The following is a 26243-nucleotide window of genomic DNA, read 5'->3' on the forward strand; positions in this document are numbered from 1 at the left end:
GCCTGGAGAATCCCAGGGACTGGGGAGCCTGGTGGGCTACCATCTATGGGGTCACACAGAGTTGGACGCAACTGAAGCGACTTAGCAGCAGCAGCAGCAGCAGCAGGTCCCATTTGTTTATTTTTGCTTTTATTTTCATTACTCTGGGAGGTGGGTCATAGAGGATTCTGCTTGTGATTTATGTCAGAGATTTATGTTTTCCTCTAGGAGTTTTATAGTTCTGGTCTTACATTTAGATCTTTAATCTATTTTGAGTTTATTTTTGTATATGGTGTTAGAAAGTGTTCTAGTTTCATTCTTTTACAAGTGGTTGACCAGTTTTCCCAGCACCACTTGTTAAAGAGATTGTCTTTTCTCCAGAAATTTTGTTTATATATTTGAAAATGTATCAGTTTTCCAGGCATGTAAGTTAATTCCATATTAATGATGGTACCATCTTTGTTATTAGTAAATTTTATGTGCTATATTTTTCAAAGAAATGTATGCATTTAACTTTTTTGTCACATGAAGTACAGTAGCAAAATACTACAGTGTTATTGTGGGTTTATTTAGAGGATATATTTGTTAATTGTACACCGATCAAGGTGGAGCATATTGAAAGTTCAATTGTATCCTTTAAATTACTATTAAAATTAAAAGTGGTGAAATTGCTTGCTAGTACCAATTAAAGTGGAATAAGCATATATAATGCTGTCTATCCTACTGATTACACCTAAACTCATTGAACATAACATGTTGTGTAGTTATGGGAAGATTTTGAAAATAGTAGTAAGCAGATGAGAATGGAAATCCAAATTTGAAGAAAGATACATTAGTGAATTTCCTTGTTTTTCTGTTTCCTCTCACATATCGCTGTTTAGATTCAAGGTAGTCTGCATCCCAGAACTGAAGCTTTTTCAGGAAGTAACATGTGAGGAAAATTTTTTTTCCATATCCTGTCTCTAAGTAACACTGCACTCCTGTGGCAGTGGTGGGAACAACAGCCACTGTACAGCTGCCTAAAGCTCTCAGAGAGAATGAGATGACAGAGAATTAGTATAGAAGGTCCAAAGAATTTTTTAAATGTAAATAACAGAAAATCAATAATTTTAAAAGAACAGAGCTTTAGAAACTGTGGGACAATAGAAAAATATCTAATATACATGTCATTTGGTGACTGAAAGTTATGCACAACCTGAAAGTTGAGAATTATGTCTTATTTAGCAGACAAAACTGAGGACTTAAATCTGGGACAAGCCTCTCAGATAGCTCTGAGAGACTGCTCTGAAGAGGTAAGGGAGGAGCCAGGACATATAAGAATTTTTGCAACAAAGGCCAGGCAGTAGGAACATCAAAAGATTCCTGTTAAAGAAAACCAGGCATCTCTAGTTAATGATGTAGTGCTTTTCTATGTATGTGAAGATGAAAAGTCTGGGCTTAATGAATCATTCCTTTGACATACACCTCAGCTATCTGGGGCCTGTGCTGTCTTCTCAGGGTTCACCACTTGAGGGTGGTTATAGTGGCTCATGGCTTGGTGGCAGGCATCCTGTTTCTATCCGAGTTTCCTCAGGGCTCACTGGAGGGGCAGCTATATGTGATGGCTTGATGGCTGCAATATCCTTTGTGTATTGAGATGGCAGGCACAATTTTTTCATTGACACATTAAAATTATAGTAGGAGAGGAAAAAGATTAATGCAGAAAAAAATGAAGAAATATGTCTTAAAATTCCCCAAATTTGGCAAAACATAATTTAAAAATTTAAGAAGCTCAAGAAAATCACACCCAAATACATCGTAGTGAAATTACTAAAACCAAGGATAATTTTTCACCAGAAGTTTTGCTCTAAAAGAAATGGTAGATGAAGTTATTCAGGCAGAAAAGAAAAGATACCAGAGAAAAATTTAGAACTTCATGAAAGGACAAGGAGCAACAGAAATGGTAAATATCTGGATAAATGTAACAGACTGTTTTTCTCTTGGGTTGATTGAAATATGATGGTTGAAATAAAAAATTATAATGTCTTATGGGATCTCCAATGTATGTTGATGTATAAACATGACAACTGCAATATAAAGGAAGAATTTAAAGGAAACCAAATGTTTATAAGGCTCATAAATTTCACTTGAAGTAAAATTTTAATCTAAGTAGACTATGAGAAGTGAAGTATGTATATTGTAATCTCTAGAAAAACACCAAAAAAAACCCCAACTATATAAATGTGCAGTATTCAAGTAAGAAAGAATGCAAGAACAAGGAAACAGGAATAAAAGAGGAAGGAAAGAGACTTCTAGTTTCAGCTCTGATGGTATTACAAAGCTAGAAGTCATCACTCCTTTTTTTTTTTTTTTTTTTAATTTTTAAAGAGCTTTTATTTATTTTTGGTTAGGTTAGATCTCACACACATAGTGTGTGAGATCTTAGTTCCTCAACCAGGGATCAAACCTATGCCCCCTGCAGTGGAAGCACAGAGTCTTAACCAGTGAACCATCACTCCTGATCTTACAAGAGCTGCCACCAACCTGAAATCTGGAGTGAGGCAAATCCAGAGACTTGCAGCAAAGATGAGCTTACGAAGTTGAGAGCAGAAGCCACTGGAGCCATACATCATCATTAGGACATTTAAATGATAATATTATTAAGTTTCTGGAGGCTGAGTATGGACTTGCATGAGAGTGAAAAACTTGTGAGAGCAAGTCTTTGGAATCAAAAGAAAATGGTAAACGTAAAAAAAAAAAATACAGTAACAGAAATAAATGTTTTGATGGGTTCATCAACAGATTGGACAGAACAGAGGAAGGTATCAATGAGGCTGAAGATTGGTTGATAGAAACTGTCTAAATTGAAGTACAATGAGAAAAAAGAATGGAAAGAAACCCAGAATAGAACATCCAAGGATTATGGGACAGTTTTGAAAAGTGTAACATACAGCATAATTGGAATACCAGAAGGAGAAGTAAAAGCAGCAAAAGAAATTTTTGAAGTGATAATGGCAGAGAAAGTGTTACAAAATTAATGATAGACATCAAAATACAGGCCCAGGAAGCCTAGTTTGAAAGTATCAAGCAAAGTAAATACCAAAATAACTACACTTGGGCACATCATTAAATACTGCAGAAAACCAAAGACTAAAAGAATCTTGAAAGAAGTCAGAGGAGATGGAAAAAAACTTATTTGAAGCATCACAGAATAAGAATTATGGCAGGCTTCTCATCACTATGCAGGCAAGAAGAGAGGGCAGTAAAATATTTAAGAGGAGAAAGAAAAAACCCACTAACCTATAATTAATTTTATATCCAGTGAAATTATCCTTCAAAAGTGAAGGACAGAGACTCTCTCAGACAAACAAAAATGAAGGCTATTCATTGCCAGCATATCTGTCTTGCAAAAATTGTAAAAGTTCTTCATGGAGAACAAAAATTACGTAGGTTAGAAATTTGGATGTACATAAAGAAAGGAAAAGTATTGGATAAAAGTGAAGGTAAAATAAAAATCTTTTCTTATTCATCATTGCTCTAAAAGGCAACTGTTTAATAATGGTAACAATATACAGGGTGATTCTAGCATATGGCTAAGGGAGATGAATGACAGCAGTGTCATAAGGGATAAGAGAAAGGACTTGGGAATACACTGTTAGAATGTAGCTGCACTACAAATGAAGCAATATACTGTTATTTAAAGATGGACTTAATTCAGTTAAAAATGTATATTGCAAACACTAGGACAACAACTAAAAAATTTTGAAAAGAAGTATAATTGATGTGTTGAGAGGAGATTAAAATTGTATAAAACGTCAAATAAAATCAGAGGAAGCAGAAAAACAGGGGGAAAAAAAGTGCTACAAGAAGTAGGAAACAGTTACAAACAACAGTGAATATTAATCTGTTTCAACAGTCACTTTAAATATGAATGGTATAAATACATCAAAAGAGATTGTCAGAGTGGATTAAAAAACAAGACCCTCATGTATAAAAAAAGAAGACCCAGCTATCTGTTGCTTGTAAGAAATTCACTTTAAATACAAGGAATCAGGTAAAAAGTGTCAGGTTGTTATATTTCTCTCTCTTGGATCTTGTCTCCTCCTAACAAAGATTTGGAAGGCTGGACCACTTGTAGCTCAAAGAGGCAGGATTTGTATTAAGTGGGCAGCAGGCTGTGTTCCTAGGACAAGCTGCTGCTGCTGCTGCTGCTAAGTCGCTTCAGTCGTGTCCGACTCTGTGTGACCCCATAGATGGCAGCCCACCAGGCTCCCCCATCCCTGGGATTCTCCAGGCAAGAACACTGGAGTGGGTTGCCATTTCCTTCTCCAATGCATGAAAGTGAAAAGTGAAAGTGAAGTCGCTCAGTCCTTTCCGACTCCTAGCGACCCCATGGACTGCAGCCCACCAGGCCCCTCCGTCCATGGGATTTTCCAGGCAAGAGTACTGGAGTGGGTTGCCATTGCCTTCTCCTAGGACAAGCTAGTTACAGCTTAGTTACAGGTCAACTGGGCAGCAGGCTACCACGAGGCAAGGGCACGGTGGCCCAGGAGGCAGCTCCGTGTCTTCTTGGCTCCCCCTTTTATACTTTTTGTCTCCTCCCCATGGTTCCTGATTGGTTACACTGTATGCAAAATAGGGGATGGGTACCAGTGTTCACCTGATTGGTTACAGCCAGGACTAGTCACAGGAGAGGGTGTGTTTTCCCAGTTTAGGTCCTATGCAAATAGGGAGGGGTTGGTACCAGCATTCACCTGACTGGTTATACCCATGACCACAGGTTCTCATTCAGGTTCTTGATTCCCCTCTTATAGGCTTGTTCTCCATTTGTGTGATTGCACTATCTTGGACTCCCTTTTTTTTTATCTACCTGACAAAAGAAAATGAAAGGAGAAAAGATATGCCATGTTATCGCTAACCAAAAGTTACTTGGATTACCTATATTAATTTTAGACAAAGCATATTTTAGAACAATGAAAATTATGAGGAATACAAAGGAACATTATATAATGATTTGGTGGTCAGTTCTCCAAGTTTTAACAATTCTAAAAATTAGCTTTTAACAACAGAGTGTCAAAATACATGAGGCAAAAGCAGATAGAATTGAAAGGAAAAATAGACAGATGCACTATTATAGTTGGAGACTTAGATCCCTGTTTTGATACTTGATATGCCAAGCAGGCATAAAAATCAGTAAGTATGTTGATGACCTACAACACTATCAATTAGTCAACTTGAGCTAATAACATGTATAGAATATGCCAACAACATATTTAACAGAATGTAGATTTTGTCGTTTCAACAGAATCTACATTCTTCTCCAACTTGCATGGAAAATTCACCAAGATAGAGCACATTATGGGCTGTATACCACACCTTGAAAGTTTAAAAAATAGTACTCATGCAAAGTATATTTGTAGATCACAATGGAACTGAATGAAAAACTGATTATAAAAAGTAAACTAGAAAAATTTCCAAATACTTGGAAGTTAATTACAGACCATACATCTAAGTAACACATGGGTCAAAAGACGAGGTCTTGAGAAATTTTTAAAAAAACTTTTGAACTAATTTTTTATTATGTCTTATGGACTCTGTGGGAGAGGGAGAGGGTGGGAAGATTTGGGAGAATGGCAATGAAACATGTAAAATATCATGTAGGAAATGAGTTGCCAGTCCAGGTTCGATGCATGATGCTGGATGCTTGGGGCTGGTGCACTGGGACGGCCCAGAGGGATGGTATGGGGAGGGAGGAGGGAGGAGGGTTCGGGATGGGGAACACATGTATACCTGTGGCGGATTCATTTTGATATTTGGCAAAACTAATACAATTATGTAAAGTTTAAAAATAAAATTGGAAGAATTAAAAAAAATAAAATAAAAATACAACTTATCAAAATTTGGGGGATTTAGAAAAAGCAGTACTTAGAAGGCAATTTATAACCTTGAATGCATGCACTGGAAAAAATAATCATCTAAATTCCCTAAAGATGGCATATAAGCATATGAAAAGATGCTTAACTTTGTTACTACGGATTTGAAAGTTAAAACAACAATGAGATACCACTGTACATCTTTTAGAATTAGAATAATTAAACACACACACACACACACAACTGCAAATTCCTGACAAGGATGCAGAGCAATAGGAACTTTTTAGCGCTTCAGTTCAGTTCAGTTGCTCAGTCTTGTCCAACTCTTTGTGACCCCATGGACTGGAGCACGCCGGCCTCCCTGTGCATCACCAACTCCCGGAGTTTACACAAACTCATGTCCATTGAGTTGGTGATGCCATCCAACCATCTCATCCTCTGTTGTCCCTTTCTCTTCCTGCCCCCAGTCTTTCCCAGCATCAGGGTCTTTTCGAATGAGTCAGCTCTTCGCATCAGGTGGCCAAAGTACTGGAGTTTCAGCTTCAACATCAGTCCTTCCAATGAACACCCAGGACTGATCTCCTTTAGGATGGACTGCTTGGGTCTCCTTGCAGTCCAAGGAACTCTCAAGAGTCTTCTCCAACACCACAGTTTAAAAACATCAATTCTTCAGCGCTCAGCTTTCTTTATAGTCCAACTCTCACATCCTTACATGACTACTGGAGAAACCATGACCTTGATTAGATGGACCTTTGTTGGGAAAGTAATGTCTCTGCTTTTTAATATGCTGTCTAGGTTGGTCATAACTTTCCTTCCAAGGAGCAAGCCTCTTTTAATTTCATGGCTGCAGTCACCATCTGCAGTGATTTTGGAGCCCAAAAAAATGAAGTCAGCCACTGTTTCCCCATCTGTTTGCCATGAAGTGATGGGACTGGATGCCATGATCTTCGTTTTCTGAATGTTGAGCTTTAAGCCAATTTTTTCACTCTCCTCTTTCGCTTTCATCAAGAGGCTCTTTAGTTCCTCTTCACTTTCCGCCATAAGGGGGGTGTCATCTGAATATCTGAGGTTATTGATGTTTCTCCCAGCAAACTTGATCCTAGCTTGTGCTTCTTCCAGTCCAGCGTTTCTCATGATGTACTCTGCATATAAGTTAAATAAGCAGGGTGACAATATACAGCCTTGATGTACTCCTTTTCCTATTTGGAATCAGTCTGTTCCATGTCCACTTCTAACTGTTGCTTCCTGACCTGCATATAGGTTTCTCAAGAGGCAGGTCAGGTGGTCTGGTATTCCCATCTCTTTCAGAATTTCCCACAGTCTGTTGTGATCCACACAGTCAAAGGCTTTGGCATAGTCAATAAACCAGAAATAGACGTTTTTCTGGACATTTCTTGCTTTTTTGATGATCCAGTGGATTTTGGCAATTTGGCCTCTGGTTCCTCTGCCTTTTCTAAAGCCAGCTTGATCATCTGGAAGTTCATTTTTATTGCTAGTAGTAATGAAAAGTGGTATAGCCATTTTGGCAATTTTTTGGAAAGCTAAACATAGTCGTTCTACAATCTAGCAGTCACACTCCTGGGAATTTATTATAGAGATTTAAATACTATGTTCACACAACAACCTGCACATGAAAGATGGTGGCAGTGTTATTCATGATTGCTGAAAACTAGAAGCAACCGAAATATCCTTCAGGAGGTAAATGTATAAACAAGCTGTGGTATATCCATATAATGGAAAATTATTCAATGATTATTAACAAATGAACTGTAAAGGCACAAAAAGATACGTACAAATTTTAAATGCATACTGCTAAGTGATTACAGTCTGAGAGATTCTATGGAGTATGATTTGAGTTAAATGACATTCTGGAAAAGGCAAATTTCTGGTAATTATAAAAAAAAAGTCAGGAGGTGCCAAAGATAGGGATGCATTGGAGATTTATTAATACTAAGGTGGTAGTTTATTCTGTATGATGCATAATTGTGGATACATGACAGTATGTATTTATTCAAACCTATAGCTTTTGAAGTACAAAGAGTAAACTTTAATGTACGCAAAATTAAAAAGAAATCATTTAATAGGCTGAGGAATCCAAGAATGAAAGGCAGAATGTGAGAAAACATTCTAACTGTATTACAAATGTGTGAAACATCTTCACTAAACATGACACAGTAGGTGCTGACCTAAGTAAATTTGGAAGTAAGTAGAGTCTCTAATAGCAGAGGCTAAAGAAACTGCATAGTAGTGTACTCTGGTTGATAAAGTTGTTTCCCATGGGGATAACGTTTTTAACTGGATCAGATTCACAATGCTGGTGTTGCCATGTGTGTATACTGAAATTAAACAAGTAAGTAAATGGATGGCTAATGGTGGAAGCCAAGTTTCACTATTGAAGTGGGAGTTTTCAGGTAAGCAAGGGAGGAAGCTAAAATGAATTGTAGAGTAATGAATTAGAGTTAGCAGTACCAGGAAGAACTTATGTTTATCTTACTTTAGATGTAGGTGGTTACATATAGAAATATTTATAAAAATGGATATACATATATGTTAGTATTCACATACATTTCTCTCTTTCACAGCTAAGAGGGCCTGGAAGCAACAACATCCCAGTAGCTGTAAGCACACCTAGTTTGAAAGTCTTGATTTCTAATACTATGCTCTAGTAAAGGAAGTAGGGCTTATTGGAGAAATGACTGATTTGGGGACTGGAGCAGTAAGTACAGAAAATGAGCATGGCCCATTTTATAGTGACTTAGCAGCAGCGGCAGCATTTTATAGTGGTAGAAAATAAGTAAGTGCTCAAATACGCATGCATGCACATGTGTGTATGCACACACGATTACGTGTCAAAAGACATAGAGGCAATTGAGTTTCCAGTGCTCAAAGCTTGAGTAATTTTAACAACAAAATAATGTAGTATTGGATTAGGGTCCAAAGTATAGAATAAATATCCATGAGTTCATGTTGATGTTAATAAGTGATTGAATAAATAAATAGGCAGAAGAGATACATTTCCTAGGCAGAATTCCACTATGCCTTCAATGAGATAGTATAACTCCCTATTCTTGAAGTGTGCCCTGGGCATAGTGAGTTTATTTCAAAGAGTACAGTATGGAAAGAAACGGGGAGAAGTAATTATAAGTGAAGTCACCTGATAACTACTTCAGCTAGGTGATCAATGCATCCAGGTCAGCATCCACAGTGATAAGCCTTGTTGATAGTATATAGCTTTGATATGATATAAATGCAACTTTGCTTCTGTTGTCCTCTTCCTCTTATTAAGAACCATAACCCTAGCTAATCATAAAAAAAAAAATCACACAAATACCAACAGAGGTATACTCTACAACATACATGACCAAAGCTGAAAATTGTCAAGATCATCAAAGCAAGGAGAGTTGGAGAAACCATCACAGCCAAGAAGTGCCTAAGGAGACTTGAACACTAAATGTAATGCAGTATCCTAGAGGAGATCCTGGAACAGGAAAGGAAATAATTAGGTAAAAACTGAAAAAGGAAATCTGAGTAAACTTTGGACTTTAGTAACAATACGGTATTAATATTGGTTTATTAACTGTACAAATCTACCATGTTAATGTGAGATGTTGATAATAATGGAAACTGATGTTGGGTATATGGTACCTGTCTGTACTAGTATCTTAGCAATTTTTTCTGTAAATCTAAAACTATTCTAAAATAAGTTTCAGTTCAGTTCAGTTCAGTCGCTGAGTCGTGTCCGACTCTTTGCGACCCCATGAATCGCAGCACGCCAGGCCTCCCTGTTCATCACCAACTCCCAGAGTTCACTCAGACTCACGTCCATCGAGTCAGCGATGCCATCCAGCCATCTCATCCTACATCGTCCCCTTCTCCTCCTGCCCCCAATCCCTCCCAGCATCAGAGTTTTTTCCAATGAGTCAACTCTTCGCATGAGGTAGCCAAAGTACTGGAATTTCAGCTTTAGCATCATTCCTTCCAAAGAAATCCCAGGGCTGATCTCCTTCAGAATGGACTGGTTGGATCTCCTTGCAGTCCAAGGCACTGTCAAGAGTCTTCTCCAACACCACAGTTCAAAAGCATCAATTCTTCGGTGCTCAGCTTTCTTTGCAGTCCAACTCTCACATCCATACATGACCACAGGAAAAACCATAGCCTTGACTAGACAGACCTTTGTTGGCAAAGTAATGTCTCTGCTTTTGAACATGCTATCTAGGTTGGTCATAACTTTCCTTCCAAGGGGTAAGCGTCTTTTAATTTCATTGCTGCAGTCACCATCTGCAGTGATTTTGGAGCCCAGAAAAATAAAGTCTGACACTGTGTCCACTGTTTCCCCACCTACTTCCCATGAAGTGATGGGACCGGATGCCATGATCTTCGTTTTCTGAATGTTGAGCTTTAAGCCAACTTTTTCACTCTCCTCTTTCACTTTCATCAGAGGCTTTTGAGTTCCTCTTCACTTTCTGCCATAAGGGTGGTATCATCTGCATATCTGAGGTTATTGATATTTCTCCTGGCAATCTTGATTCCAGCTTGTGCTTCTTCCAGTCCAGCATTTCTCATGATGTACTCTGCATATAAGTTAAATAAGCTGGGTGACAATATACAGCCTTGACGTACTCCTTTTCCTATTTGGAACCAGTCTGTTGTTCCATGTCCAGTTCTAACTGTTGCTTCCTGACCTGCATACAGATTTCTCAAGAGGCAGATCAGGTGGTCTGGTATTCCCATCTCTTGAAGAATTTTTCACAGTTTATTGTGATCCACACAGTCAAAGGCTTTGGCATAGTCAATAAAGCAGAAATAGATGTTTTTCTGGAACTCTCTTGCTTTTTCCATGATCCAGCGGATGTTGGCAATTTGATCTCTGGTTCCTCTGCCTTTTCTAAAGCCAGCTTGAACATCTGGAAGTTCATGGTTCATGTATTGCTGAAACATGGCTTGGAGAATTTTGAGCATTACTTTACTAGCATGTGAGATGAGTGCAATTGTGTGGTAGTTTGAGCATTCTTTGGTATTGCCTTTCTTTGGGATTGGAATGAAAACTGACCTTTTCCAGTCCTGTAGCCACTGCTGAGTTTTCCATATTTGCTGGCATATTGAGTGCAGCACTTTCACAGCATCATCTTTCAGGATTTGAAATAGCTCAACTGGATTCCATCACCTCCACTAGCTTTGTTAGTAGTGATGCTTTCTAAGGCCCACTTGACTTCACATTCCAGGATGTCTGGCTCTAGGTGAGTGATCACACCAACGTGATTATCTTACTCAGCCATAAAAAGGAACATATTTGAGTCAGTTCTAATGAGATGGACAAACCTATAGCCTATTATACAGAGGTGAAGTAAGTCAGAAAGAGAAAGATAAATATCGTATACTACTGCATATATATGGAATCTAATAAGATGGAATTGATAAATTTATTTGTAGCACAACAATGGAGAAACAGACATAGGGAACAGACTTATGGACATGGGGAAGAGGGGAGGAAGAAGAGGGTGAGATGTATGGAGAGAGTAACATGGAAACTTACAATACCATAAATAAAATAGATATCTAATGGGAATTTGCTGTATGACTCAGGGAGCTCAAATAGGGACTCTGAAACAGTCTAGAGGGATATGATGGGGGAGGAGATGGGAGGGAAATTCAAGAGGGAGGGGACATATGTAAATCTATGGCTGATTCATGTTGATATTTGGCAGAAAACAATTAGGTTCTGTAAATCAATTATCCTTCTAATAAAAAAAGATAATAAAAATTCAATAAAAGAATCCTCTATTTTATGCAGCCTTTCTTAATCTGATGTCAAAATCATGCAAAGACTGTACATAAAAATAAAACTTCAAAACAATATATCTTGTAAACATATACCAATCTTTAATAAAATATTACTAAATTGAATTCAGCGATTTAGAAAAGAATAGTACACCAAGACCAAGAGGTATTTATGTTGGGAATTCAAGTCTGGTTTCAGTTCAGTTCAGTTCAGTTGCTCAGTCGTGTCCAACTCTTTGCAACCCCATGAATCACAGCACGCCAGGCCTCCCTGTCCATCACCAACTCCCTGAGTTCACCTAGGCTCACGTCCATCGAGTCAGCGATGCCATCCGGCCATCTCATCCTCCATCGTCCCCTTCTCCTCCTGCCCCCAATCCCTCCCAGCATCAGAGTTTTTTCCAATGAGTCAACTCTTCGCATGAGGTGGCCAAAGTACTGGAGTTTCAGCTTTAGCATCATTCCTTCCAAAGAAATCCCAGGGCTAATCTCCTTCAGAATGGACTGGTTGGATCTCCTTGCAGTCCAAGGGACTCTCAAGAGTCTTCTCCAACACCACAGTTCAAAAGCATCAATTCTTTGGTTCTCAGCCTTCTTCACAGTCCAACTCTCACATCCATACATGACCACAGGAAAAACCATAGCCTTGACTAGACGGACCTTTGTTGGCAAAGTAATGTCTCTGCTTTTGAATATGCTATCTAGGTTGGTCATAACTTTCCTTCCAAGGAGTAAGCGTCTTTTAATTTCATGGCCGCAGTCACCATCTGCAGTGATTTTGGAGCCCCCCAAAATAAAGTCTGACACTGTTTCCACTGTTTCTCCATCTATTTCTCATGAAGTGATGGGACCGGATGCCATGATCTTCATTTTCTGAATGTTTGAAAATTAGTAACTGTTATCCACCATATTAGCAGACTAAAGAAGACTAAAGCCATATGATCAAACCAACAAATGTGAAAAACCATTTAATGAAATTCATCCTTTTTATATAAGCACTCGGCTAACTAGGATTACAAGTGAAGTTCTTTATCTCAGTACGGAGCACCTACAAAAAATTTCTACAGTTCACATCAAAATTAATGATGAGAAACTGAACCCTTTGTTCCTAAGATTGGGAATAAGGCAAGAATGTTCAGTCTTACCACTTGTTTAACGTGTTCCCGGAAGTCCTAGGCAGTACAGTATGGCAAGAAAAGTAAATAACAAAGGAATTAAAAAGGAAAAATAAACCAAACTGTATCTGTTCAAAGGTAACAATTTTCTACAAAGAAAATCTCAAGCAATCTACAAAAGGAAAAGATCCCCAAAGCTTAATAAGTGGGTTTAGCCATGTTCCAGTACACAAGGTTAGCATACAAAAATAAGTCGTATTTCAATATACTAGCAACGAACAGCTGCAAACATCTTTCAAAGTACCACTTATAATAGCTCCAATTAAAGAGCAGTAAGTACTTAGGGATAAGACTGACAAAATATGTACAGGATCTGTATGCTGAAAAATATAAAACATTGATGAAGGAAACCAAAGGCCCTGAAAAATGAGATACGATATGATCATGGATTGAAAGACTCAACCTATTGTTATCATTTCTCTCAATAAACAATCTCAATTAAGTTCTAGCAACATTCTTTTTGTAGACATGGACAAACTTTTAAAATTTATATAGAGAAGTTAAGAAACTATAATAGCCAAAACAATTTACAAAAAAATGTTGAAAGATTTATACAATCAGTGGGATACTGTGTTGGGTACTGTATCTTTTAAGAAGACTTACTTAAAAGATACAGTACCCAACACAGTATCCCACTGATGAAAGAACTGGCACATAGGTCAGTAGAACAATGTAGAAAATCTAGAATAGACCTACTCAGTTATGGGTAACTGATTTTTGACAAAGGTGCAAAGGCAATTTGATTGTACATGTATATATAAATTGTGGTAAGTCCATACAGTGGAGTACTAGTCAATAAAAAATTAGTAAGCTATTGAAAAACACAACATGGATGAACCTCTGTTGTTATGCTGTGCTAAATGCAATCAGCCAGTCTTAAATAGTTGAATTCACTTATAAAAGGTATGAATCCATTTTGGGAAAGGCAAAACTATTACTCCAAAACCTTTGTTTGTATAGCAGGGGTCATGGTCATATCATTTCCTCTCTGCCTGCAGCAGATATATTATTTACGTATCAAATATGCTTCCGTGTTTGTTTGTTTTTTTAATTTAACCTTCAAACTCTAAAGTATATAGTTCTACTTGGCCCCAACATGATTATAAACATAAATGTGGACAGTGAAATTGCATGGCTAATAAGGTAACCATCTGAATGAACATTTTCTCGTAGCAGAATCTCAGACTTTGGAAACTATTTCCATCTCCTACTAGCCGTTAATCTCTACTTCCCTACCCTTGTTTGAAAAAGTCTTTACTGTGGGAATCATTTTGTCAGTACAGATAACCTTGATGGGGTCTCACAGAGTCGGACACGACTGAAGCAACTTAGCAGCAGCAGCAGGAAGCAGAGGACATAGGTGACTTTTGGCAAGTCACTTAATATTTTATATGTTTGTTTTCTAATCTTAAAATAAGGATAATAATACCTGTCCTGTTTGCTTCTTTTGAAATCAGTGGAAACCATTTTATATGTTGTAAAAGGTTTTTGTAAATGTAAGGTATCATCATTACTATTATTAAACATCAGAAATAAAGCAATATTTTGTGATATGGCAATCAAAGGAGGTTCAACTCTGAAAATTATTATGAATTTTAGAATTAATGCAGAATGAATAATAAAGATTTTATAACTTCTAGGTTGATTACTCTCTAGTTTTATTATCGTAGTGAAAGTGTTAGTCGCTTAGTCATGTCAGACTCTTTGTGATCCCATGGTCTGCCCATGGGATTCTCCAGGCGAGAATGCTGGAGTGGTTTGCCTTCTCTTCTCCAGGAGATCTTCCCGACCCAGGGATCAAACCCAGGTCTCCAGCAATGCAGGCAGATTCTTTACCATCTGAGCTACCAGGGAAGCCCTGGTATAATTTATTATCATACATTATTTAAACTATTAATAGAATATAAGATATGTTGTTACAGCAAGTTTTGGGTAGATGGCTAGACATCTTAGCACAAATTCAGGTTATGAAGATACTATCAGGGTAACAAGCAAAATACTTCTTAATATTAATTTGAATTATGAAGAAATTCAGTTTTAGTTAAAGCTGTAGTTATTTCTTTCTAGCAGTAGATGACAGTAGAGTTCTTTGTAGTAAGAATCAAATTGCCTAAGTACTTATATAACAACAGCTTCCTGGTCACATTACTATATATAGAAATACTGCTGTAAGGACTAAAGATTTTGCTTTCTATAAGGACTTTGTAACATAAAAAAGAGTTTTATTGAAGAAAAAGGATAAATTTTAAATGTTGAAGATTACTCCCTTCTCTGCTTCCTCCACCTCCTCCCCCTCCTTCCTATGGTAATTTTGTTATAAAGTTTATACATTGCTTTAAATAAATTAATCTGAGTGTTATAATTAGAAATCTGGAATATTTGTACAAAACTCCAGCAATGTTGGATCTGTCTAGCTAGACATGTGTTAAAAACAAATATTTTGGGCTGAAATATTAGAATTAGCTTGTACTTTTGGCAAGGGAATACTGTGAGTGTAATATTTGGGGAGGTTCATATGTCAGAGATGAGTGATTGCAAGGAGTGGCTGGAAGAAGGGAAAAGAAGTTATTTTAGAAATCCACATTTGCACTAATAAAAATGAAACTCAAAGAATGAATAAAATTTTGTAACAGATTAAATAGAGAAGTTAAATGACATTACTTCCATTGCTGTTGTCTCTATATATAAACAGCTAGGTGGTTGTTGGATAATTTACAAATATGATCCTATCATAAGTAAAATATTTTCAAGTGTTTGATTCTACTTAGACCTTAACTTATTAAAAATGAATGAATACTTTTATATGTATGTTTATTATGTAATATGTGCATTGCACAATTTGAGACATAAATTTATAAACAAATTTTAACATAAAATTCCAAGATTATTGGAAACAGTGGAGAGAGCAGTTTACTTTTCCAGGAAATGTGTGGGAAACATTCCATGAAGAGGTGACATCTTTGCTGAGCCTTGAGGATGAATAGAATTTATCCCAAGAAAGCAAGTGAAAGATTCAGGAATTTTATCCACTTTACACCCATAAAGAGACAGCTCATAGTCTGCTAAGCTAAGTCACTTCAGTCATGTCTGACTCTGTGCTACCCCATAGACAGCAGCCCACCAGGCTCCCCCGTCCCTGGGATTCTCCAGGCAAGAACACTGGAGTGGGTTGCCATTTCCTTCTCCAGTGCATAAAAGTAAAAAAGGAAAGTGAAGTCGCTCAGTCGTGTCCGACTCTTCTCGACCCCACGGACTGCAGCCTACCAGGCTCCTCCATCCATGGGATTTTCCAGGCAAGAGTACTGGAGTGGGGTGCCATTGCCTTCTCTAATAGTCTATAGATGTTTATTAAAGACTGTAGACACCTGTTGATGGTGTGTTTTGTGTAAAGTCGGTTGTTAATAAAGAAATTATCTATTATATACACACATTTCTCAGAAAGCTACAATTTAAGAAGTTTGGTCTTGTAGATACTGTTGCCTGTTTGTTTAGATTGGTACTAATTTTATTGTACAAAATAAAATGTACACAAATGAGCTCTTTCTTGGCAAAATGCATTAGTCAGTGTTTCCTTTGTATGCGTGTGTGTGTGTGTGTGTGTGTGTGTGTGTGTGGTATCCTAATTTGATTACATATTATTCCTTTTTATTCTGCTTGTCATTATTGTTTCTATTTATTTTGTTTGCTAAGCAGTAGGCAGGAAATCATAAGATTTTTTGATAGATTACTTTATAATTTATTTATTTTTTAATTGAAGGATAATTGCTTTACAGAATTTTGTTGTTTTCTGTCAAACCTCAACATGAATCAGCCATAGGTATACACATATTCCCTCCCTCTCGAGTCACCCTTCCATCTCCCATTTGATTTTTTTTAAAAGATCTTTCCTTTCCCTCCTTCCTCCCCCCTTATCATCCTTAAATAAAAATGTCACAAGGCAAATACCCCGAATCATTTTTAAATGTCACAGGTTACTTTTTTGTGCAAATGGACAGTTTACTTTTACCTGAAGGAGCTGTTTCAAAGTGAGATCCCTAAATCAAGAGATCAGGTAAGAGCAATCCTCAGTGTCAAGTCTAGAAATTAACATATCTCAGTCAACTAGAAGGATTTTTTTCCTCTCAATTGAAATTTCTTGCTGTGACTGATTTTATATATTTTAAATCTTAATATTTTTTCAAATCATAGAATGTTTTAAAATGTACTGCTGATGTCCACTTGTCAGCAAATTATGTTTGGTAAGCAAAGAATCCCAGGGACAGAGGAGCCTAATGGGCTGCCGTCTATGGGGTCACACAGAGTCGGACATGACTGAAGCGACTTAGCAGCAGCAGCAGCAACTACCATACTAAGTTTTTGTAATTTCTGTATGTATTAGATTTAAGTCAGTGAGTTAGCAATGTTGAGGTTTTTTAAATTATAGTTCACATTTTTTTCATTAAAAGTTATGTTTGTTTTTTAATGTTTTGCAATATCTGTTCCATACCAGTTTTCAATGAAAAGTTAACTGTTTATAAGGATCTATAAAGTCTATACTAGTCTGTATTAGCTGATTTGCTGGGGGAAAAAACCATACAATCTTTTAAACATTATATTCAGAGAGTGGTTTGACCTTCAGTTATTTATATAGGGTTGTAATGTATGTTTAAATAGTTTTTCTTTTTAAAATTTTTTTCAGCTTATTATTTATATTTAAAGCTTTATATTTAATGTTCTCATTAACCTGTGTGTTAGTATTAAAACACTCAAACATAGACCCTTTTAGGATGATATTGCAAGTCTTTAAAATCTTCATCTCTAGTTGGACAGTTTTAAGGCTCAGTAATGTGCTGTTTTATATTAACAGGAAACAGAACAGCAGTAGTGGTTTGAATACTCTGCAAACAGGAAGTTTGACACATGCATAGCTCTTAGCTTCTGTGTAAGTAGTTGTTGAGCTCCTTCTGGAAATATTTTCAGTTACGATAAGTTAAGTGTAAATACACATGAATGGCAGCTTACAGAGAAGTACCCTGTAACCAGTATACAGGTACTACTGCTCTTCAGAAATTGGAAGGTTTTGCTAGCCGATTATTTCATAGACACTCCAAAGGTACTGCACATGATCAGAAAACAGCTCTGGAAAATGACAGCCTTCATTTCTCTGAACATGCTGCCTTATGGGACAGATCAAGTAAGTTTTGTTTTTGTTTTTTGATACATTGTAACTAGAAGCTAAAATACTAATTGGAGTTTTAGAATCACTCAGAGAACTATGGGGGTGTTTTTTAGTTGTCTTTTTTGTAATTTGCACAAATATATTTTGCAAGGTAAAGTTGAAAAAAATCCACAAAAGCTTGATTATAAATTGAGCTGAATCATATAGCTCATGGTTTTGTTTTAAATACAATCAGTTAAATTGAGTATCAGTGGGAAAATTTTCTGCAAGATTTAAATTTCTAGTGTGTATTATAGTTTTGTTTCTATTTTTTGTTTTTATGTAAAAGTGAAATGCCTACATTTGAGAGATAATCAGTTTATTTTTTTAAATGTCATACATTTTAAGCCTTAAAATTCAAAAGGGGGTAAAAGAACCCTTGAATTTATAATTAAATTTTTATTATGTTTGCCATATTTTATTTTTAAATGCATGTGTAAAAGTTACTTTAGTTTAACAAGCAGGATTTATAATATGAAAGCATACTATGATTACTCTATGTATTCTATGTGAAATCTTACATTTATAACATTAAAAATATCAGAAGCTTTCTTATAGTGGAGGGTACTTGTTTATGCATGCATCACATTCTTTCCAGACATGGTAAAGTGTTTGGACTTACTGCTTGGCTGAAATGGTGATACGTAATGATTTTTTGTGACATGCAATTTTTAAAGGATACATTTCAATTATAAACAATACCAATGCTGCCATTCCACATCCCACCTTGGACCTTCCTCACAGTATTTTTGTCCCTCTGATTAAAGGAACAATAGAATTACTCTTGGTGCTTTTTAGTGTCTTTGATCACCAAATAGCACTAGGTTTTGCCTCTTTCTGTTTATATACTCCATAGCAGTTAAGAAAACTCAGCTCAGAAAGCAACAACAGAACAAGAATGGCTTGCAGAATCGGTACCTTTGTTTATATAGTAGCTTCATAGTTCCACAGAAGCTTATTTGAATTTTTTTTAATCACATCAGAATTTTTTTTACCTTTAAGTTATATTAAGGAGAAAGTAAAAAACATGTATTTGTACTTTTTTTCCTTCTAGAGATTTTGATGATTTATAATTAATCCTTACTATGTAGCAAGTTGGTAATGAGAAATTGCAAATATCTTCAAGGTAATGAACTGTTGAATATTGAAATAGGAGTACATTATTAAAATTTACCAAGCAACAAAAGTTTGCTGTTCATTCTACTAGCCCTGTTCTGTTAAATTGCAGTCTCCTAAGGCCTTTTGGAAATCATTTTTATGCATTTCAGGGATCTTTTAATTAAACATTCAATGAGGAATGAGGACAGCACTGGATTAGTACACTAGCCCCTATTTCTACAAATAGAGGGTATTTAGTAAATGTGTCACAAATAATGAATGTCATGGGCTTTTAATAATGAAAAGTTGTGTTTGAGCTGTACCCTCAACATTTAAAAAAATGGGTGGGGCTTATAACACTTTCTGAGACACATATTAAAATCTAGCAACTGAAGGTAATATCAGGAACTATGATTTCTTTTGGAGAAACAAATAAAATGCTGTTAACATTTTTCTTTATTGTGATGTCACAAAATAATAGGATCATAGTGCACAGTGAGAAGGAAACAGCAACCCACTCCAGTATTCATGCCTGGAAAATCCCATGGACCGAGGAGCCTGGTGGGCTACAATCCATGGGGTCGCAAAGAGTCGGACACAACTAAGCGACTTCTGTGTGTGTACAGTGAAATGAAGTGCAAACTTTGTAGCCATTCAAATAATAGATGTGATATAAGAAATACTTAAAGAGTGACTGTTCATTAATCAAGCATTCTTTCACTTTCTATTTCATATCCCAGAATATCATAGACAAAATAATTGTATATATGTAGTGATGAGTATGGTAGGCATGGAGTTCTGGTTTCCTATTATGAAATGTTTTGATGTAGAGGAGAAAATAAGGATACAACAGAAACAGAGGAATCCTTTTGTTTCAAAATTCCAAGGTTTATTTTTGGTGGAAACGCAAATTTTTACTCATTTATAGTGTGAGTTATGGAAGGCACTTTGACAGTATGCAGTTTTCATGCAAACTACATTCTTTATGCTATTTAGAACAGTTTACTTGCATGATTTGTTTGATAAGAAAAAAGAATGTAATATCTCCTGCTGATAAGCTCTCTGAGTATGCTTGTTTCAAAAGTTCTATTTAGGAAATAAGCACAGAAACTACATTAAATTTTATTAAAAATTAGGTTTCTGAACTATTGAGTAAAGATTATAATGATCAATTTAGGTATATATGAAATGTAACAATTTTAATACAAGTTTCTTTATTCTTCAATGACATTAAATTTAAGAAGAAACAAAAAATAAAGGCCATATAGTGGTTTCCAGGTGCCTTAAATGTGTTTTATCTTTTACTACTAAAGTAACAGGAATTCCTGTTTGATAACATAAATATTTAACAGCTGATTCCATGAACATATAAGTACATGAAGTTCAAAACAAAAACATGAAGGAATTCTTTTTATTCTAACTCAGAATGAAAGGGAATATTGACATTCCACTGAGTTTTCTTTCTAGCAAATTTGTTATGGTTAGCTTCTAAATCTTTCTTTGATCATAAATGGTGTGTTGAGTTATACAATGCTGAACTTGATGGAAGTTTTGCACATTTTAAATGTCGGACTTTATATATTTAATGTCTAATTGCAACACTTTAAGCACTGAATAGATGAATACCATCAAATACTTTACATATTCTTTCCTGTGAATTGATGGGTTATTTCTCTGGCAGATACAAATCCATATTAGTGAAGTTTAGATAAAAATACTGTATTGAACAAATGAGCAATTTTGTATATGGATTTTTTTTCAGATAGAATCAGAGCTAAGTTCAGTTCAGTTCAGTCGCTCAGTTGTGTCCAACTCTTTGCGACCCCATGAACCACAGCACGCCAGGCCTCCCTGTCCATCACCAACTCCCAGAGTTTACCAAAATTCATGTCCATAGAGTTGGTGATACCATCCAACCATCTCATCCTCTGTCATCCCCTTCTCCTCGTGCCCTCAATCTTTCCCAGCATCAGGGTCTTTTCAAATGAGTCAGCTCTTTGCATCAGGTGGCCAAAGTATTGGAGTTTCAGCTTCAACATCAGTCCTTCCAGTGAACATTCAGGACTGATCTTCTTTAGGAAGACTGGTTGGATCTCCTTGCAGTCCAAGGGACTCTCAAGAGTCTTCTCCAACACCACAGTTCAAAAGCATCAATTCTTCAGCGCTCAGCCTTCTTTATAGTCCAACTCTCACATCCATACATGACTGCTGGAAAAACCATAGCCTTGACTAGACAGACCTTTGTTGGCAAAGTAATGTCTCTGCTTTTTAATATTCTGTCTAGGTTGGTCATAACTTTCCTTCCAAGAAGTAAGTGTCTTTTAATTTCATGGCTGCAGTCACGTTTTCCTCCTCTGAGTCTCAAAATTCATTCTTCAGTATACTTGAAAGCTCCATCTTCTTCTTAATGCTAATTTCTTCTTCAGTGCTAAACTCCCACAGAAAGTTACTTATACATTTTTAAGCTCCTATTTCATTGTTCCTTGACTACTATGTTGTCTGTATGTTTGCTCTTTCTGCTCTTGTTTTTGAGGGTAATAATTCAATCTTATTTTTCCCATAGCCTAGTTTTCAGGCTATAATATTGTAAATCCTCAAAAACTTAATTACTACCAAGAAGCAGTGGAATATTGCAGATGAAAAAAGTAGATGAAAAGATAATGTGGGAGGTCTTTTAGCTTAGAAGTTACAAAGATACAGATATAGTACACTAAAGCAGCTGTCTCCAACCTTTTAGGCACCAGGGGAAGACAGTTTTTCCACAGACTGGGGGAAGGATGATTGAAGTGCATTACACTGACTGTGCACTTTATTTCTATTATTATTACATCAGCTCCACCTCAAATTATCATGCATTAGATCCTGGAGGTTGGAGACCCCTGCACTAAAGCATGGGAGTAAACTGCCTTAAAGACTGTATGAACTTTGGAAAGTTAAAACTGCCTAAACTGGTCTATTATAACAGCTTTAGCTCTTTGCAGATTCTATTCCATTATCAAGATACTGGGTATAATTCCCTGTGCTGTACATTAAATCCTTGTTGCTTCTGTACTTTATATATAGTAATTTGCATATGTTAATCTCATACCATTAATTTGTGCCCACCCTTTCCCTCTCTACTTTGGTAACCACAAGTTTATTTTCAATGTCTGTGAGTTGGTTTTCTATGTCTGTGAGTCTGTTTCTGTCTGTGAGTCATATTTGTCTTTCTCTAACTTACTTCACTAAGCATAATATTCTCTAGGGCCATCCACGCTACTGAAAATGGCAGTATTTCATTATTTTTAGTAGCTGAGTATTATGTATGTTTATATTTATATATATATTTTGTATACACACGTACACCTACATATATATATACACACACACATATACACATTCACACACATATATACACACGTTCATATGCCATACCTTCCAGTTGTCTATTGATGGACATTTGGGTTGCTTCCATGTCTTGGCTATTGTAAACAGTGCTGCTATGAAAGTTGGGGTGCATGTATCTTTTTGAATTATTATTTTCATTTTTAAAAATGTTTTTGGATATATATACCCTAGAGTGGAATTGCTGGATCATATGGTAGTTACTGTTCCCCCTAGTGGCTGCACCAGTTTACATGCCCATCAACAGTTTACGAGACTTTCCTTTTCTCCATATCTTCTCCAACATTTGTTATTTGTACATTTTGGATTATAGCCATTCTGTGAGGCATGAGGTGATAGCTTTGTGTGGTTTTGATTTTTGCATTTCTCTTAATAATTAGCTATGCAGAACTAACACTTTTGGCCACTATGTGAACATGATAACGAGTAGTCAGACGGTGGAATCCCATTATAACAACAATGTAAGGTGTTTCTTCTACTTGGAATTTCCTTTTCCTACTACTGCCAATGATGGGGATATATCCTACTTTAAGCCTCTGCTCACATACTATCTCTGTAACAAAATCACTGAAGCATTCTGTTCCTCTGACGTTTATCCTTTTTAGAATTCATGATCTCTTCCTGTGTTCTATAACATCTATACTCACTTCTGTTATGCTTTATTATATAGTATTAAAATTATGTTACATTAGTCCTCAAGTTACCTCTCTCCCCTATTTGATTTTAAACTCCTAAAAGGCATAGAATTTGTCAGTTTGTTTTTGTATTGCCAGCGTATTTCTCAGTTAATGTTGAATTGTTAGACCAACATTAAATATCACTACAGTCTTACAGTAACAAGCTTTCTCTAAAAAATTGTTCTATTGTGATCTTCATAATCTACATGGTTATAGAAGGAAGACTGAGTATATAATATTATATAGTGTCTTGCTCAAGTTTCATCCCAGTCTAGTAGCATTAGCATCACCCAGGAGCCTGTTAAAAGTCAGGCCCAGATCTAGATCTAGTGAGTCAGAATCTGAACTTTAATAAGATTACCTAGCTGATTGATATGCACATTAAAGTTTGAGAAACACTTTATCTGATTACAAATATTATGCCTTCATTGGAGAAAATTTTCAAACTGTAGAAAAGAACAAAGTAAAAAATCACATGCAATCCTACCAAAAGATAACCTTGTTCTATGCATATCTGTTTTATGCATAGGTACACAAATTTCCACTGTAAATTGGAATCTCTTGATACATATGTCATAACATTTTGCCTTATCATAGAGATTGTTCTACAGTACAAATGGCTTTTTTGTATTCAGTCTTAAGGATGTACCACAATTTATACCATCACTAGCTATCTAGACTTTTAATTTTTTGCTGTTTTATAAAAAAACTGCCGTGATAAACATCTTTGTAGCTAAATCTTTGTGCATTTCATTATATTTATATTTTATAGAACAAATGTAGAGAATTGTTATAACCATTTTAAGACTTTTGTATTAAATTCTGTCCCAGATACACATGTACTGTATTCTTTCAGAATTAAATTTGTTTCAAATTGGTTGCATCCCAATACAAAATAAAAAGTTTGAAGTTTATTAAAAAAGTGCTAAATGCAAAGAAAGATTATTAAAAGCAGCAAAGGAAAAGCAACAAGTAACATACAAGGGAAAACCTATATGATTAACAGTGGATCTTTCAGCAGAAACTCTGCAGGCCAGAAGGGAATGGTAAGATATATTTAAAGTACTGAAAGAGAAAAATCTACCACCAAGATTACTATACCTGGCAAAGATCTCATTCAAAATTCATGGAGAAATCAAAAGCTTTACAGACAAGCAAAAGTTAAGAAAACTTAGCACCAGCAAACCAGCTTTGCAGTGTATACTAAAGGGACTTACATAGCCAGTAAACACAAGAGAAAGGAAAGAACTGCAAAAGCAAACCCAAAACAATCGAGAAAATGCCAACAGTAACATATATATCAATAATTATCTTAAATGTAAACAGATTAAATGCACCAACCAAAGATACAGACTGACTGAATGGATATAAAAACAAGACCCGTATATATATATATATATATATACACACACACATGCTGCCTACTGGAGACGCACTTCAGAACTAGAGACACATACAGACTGAAAGTAAAAGGATGGAAAAGATCTTACATGCAAATGGAAAGCAAAAGAAAGCTGGAGTGACAATCCTTATTTCAGACAAAATAGACTTTAAAATAAAGAATGTTATAAGAGACAAGGACAGTACATAATGATCAATCCAAGAAGAAGACATAACAATTGTAAATATTTATGCACCCAACATAGGAGCACCTCAATACATAAGGGAAACACTAACAGGCATAAGAGGGGAAATTGACAGTAACAAAATAATAGTAGTGGACTTTAACACCCCACTTACACCATTGGACAGATAATCAAAACAAAGAATCAATAAGGAAACAGAAACCTTAAATGAAACATTAGACCATATGGACCTAATGGATATCTTCAGGACTCTCCATCCAAATGCAGAAGAATACACTTTCTTCTGAAGTGCACATGGAACATTCTCCAGGAGAGACCACATCTTGGGCCACAAATCAAGCCTCAATAAATTTAAGAAAATTGAAATTGTATCATATATCTTCTCTGACCACAATGCTGTGAGACTAGATATCAACTGCATGAAAAAAAAGAAAACTGCAATAAATAAAAACTCATGGATATTAAACAATACATTACTAAAAGTTACTGAAGAAATCAAAAGATTCCTAGAAACAAATGACAATGAAAACATGATGACCCAAAACTTAAGGGATTCAGCAAAAGCAGTTCTAAGAGGAAAGTTTATAGCAATACAGTAATTCATTAAGAAACAAGAAAAGCATTGAATAGACAACCTAACTCTACATCTAAAGCAGCTGGAAAAAGAAGAACAAATAAATCCCAAAGTCAACAGAAGGAAAGAAATCATAAAGATTAGAGCAGAAATAAATGGAAAAAAAAGAATACCGAAGATTAGCAGATAGCAAAGATTAATAAAACTAAAAGCTGTTTCCTTGAGAAGATAAACAAAATTGACAAACCACTAGTCAGACTCATCAAGAGAAAAAAAGGAGAAAGATCAAATCAACAAAATTAGAAATGAAAAAGGAGAGGTTACAACAGAAAACACAGAAATATAACAGACCATAAGAGAATATGAGACAACCTAGAGGACAATCTAGAGGAAACGGACAGATTCTTAAAATAGGTCAGCCTCCCAAGACCGAACTGGGAAGGAAATAGAAATTATGAACAACCCAGTTACAAACACTGAAATCGAAACAGTGATCAAAAATCTCCCAAAAAACAAAAGCCCAGGGCCAGATGGCTTCCCAGGGGAATTCTATAAAACATTTAGAGAAGAGTTAATGCCTATTTTTCTGAAACTTCCAAAAAATTGCAGAGGAAGGAACATGTCCAAACTCATTCTATGAGGCCACCATCATCCTGATACCAAACCAAAGACAACACAAAAAAAGAAAACTACAGGCCAATATCACTGAGGAACATAGATGCAAAAATCCTCAACAAAATTCTAGCAAGCAGAATTCAGCGACACATTAAAAAGCTCATACACCATGATCAAGTCAGGTTTATTCCAAGGATGCAAGGATTCTTCAATATATACAAATCAATCAATGTGATACACCATATTAGCAAATTCAAAGATAAAAACCATATGATCATCTCAATAGATGCAGGAAAGGCCTTCAAGAGAATTCAGCATCCATTTATAA

General features: G+C 35.9%; 1 protein-coding gene across 5 annotated transcripts in view; it reads left to right on the top strand.

The window, feature by feature from the left end:
* The window catches only part of PRKACB (protein kinase cAMP-activated catalytic subunit beta), a 151493-nt gene that overhangs the window by 45007 nt on the left and 80243 nt on the right, over positions 1-26243 (top strand). The window contains exon 1 of one of the 5 annotated variants that reach the window (XM_086390788.1): positions 13415-17705. The exons of 2 other annotated variants lie outside the window; for them this stretch is intronic. Coding sequence is in view for 2 of the 3 variants with exons in the window: in XM_086390777.1 (XP_086246903.1) it covers positions 17774-17957 (184 nt within the window). In the remaining variant the exon portion in view is untranslated. Of the gene's footprint in view, positions 1-13414; positions 17958-26243 lie in introns of those variants that run through there. 2 more of the 5 variants (XM_086390777.1, XM_086390786.1) reach the window with 2 other exon arrangements.

The sequence above is a fragment of the Bos grunniens genome, chromosome 3 (genome assembly GCF_055505025.1).
Source record: "Bos grunniens cultivar Pamir isolate PY7600 chromosome 3, Bosgru_T2T1.0, whole genome shotgun sequence".
Classification (NCBI taxonomy): Eukaryota; Metazoa; Chordata; class Mammalia; order Artiodactyla; family Bovidae; genus Bos; species Bos grunniens.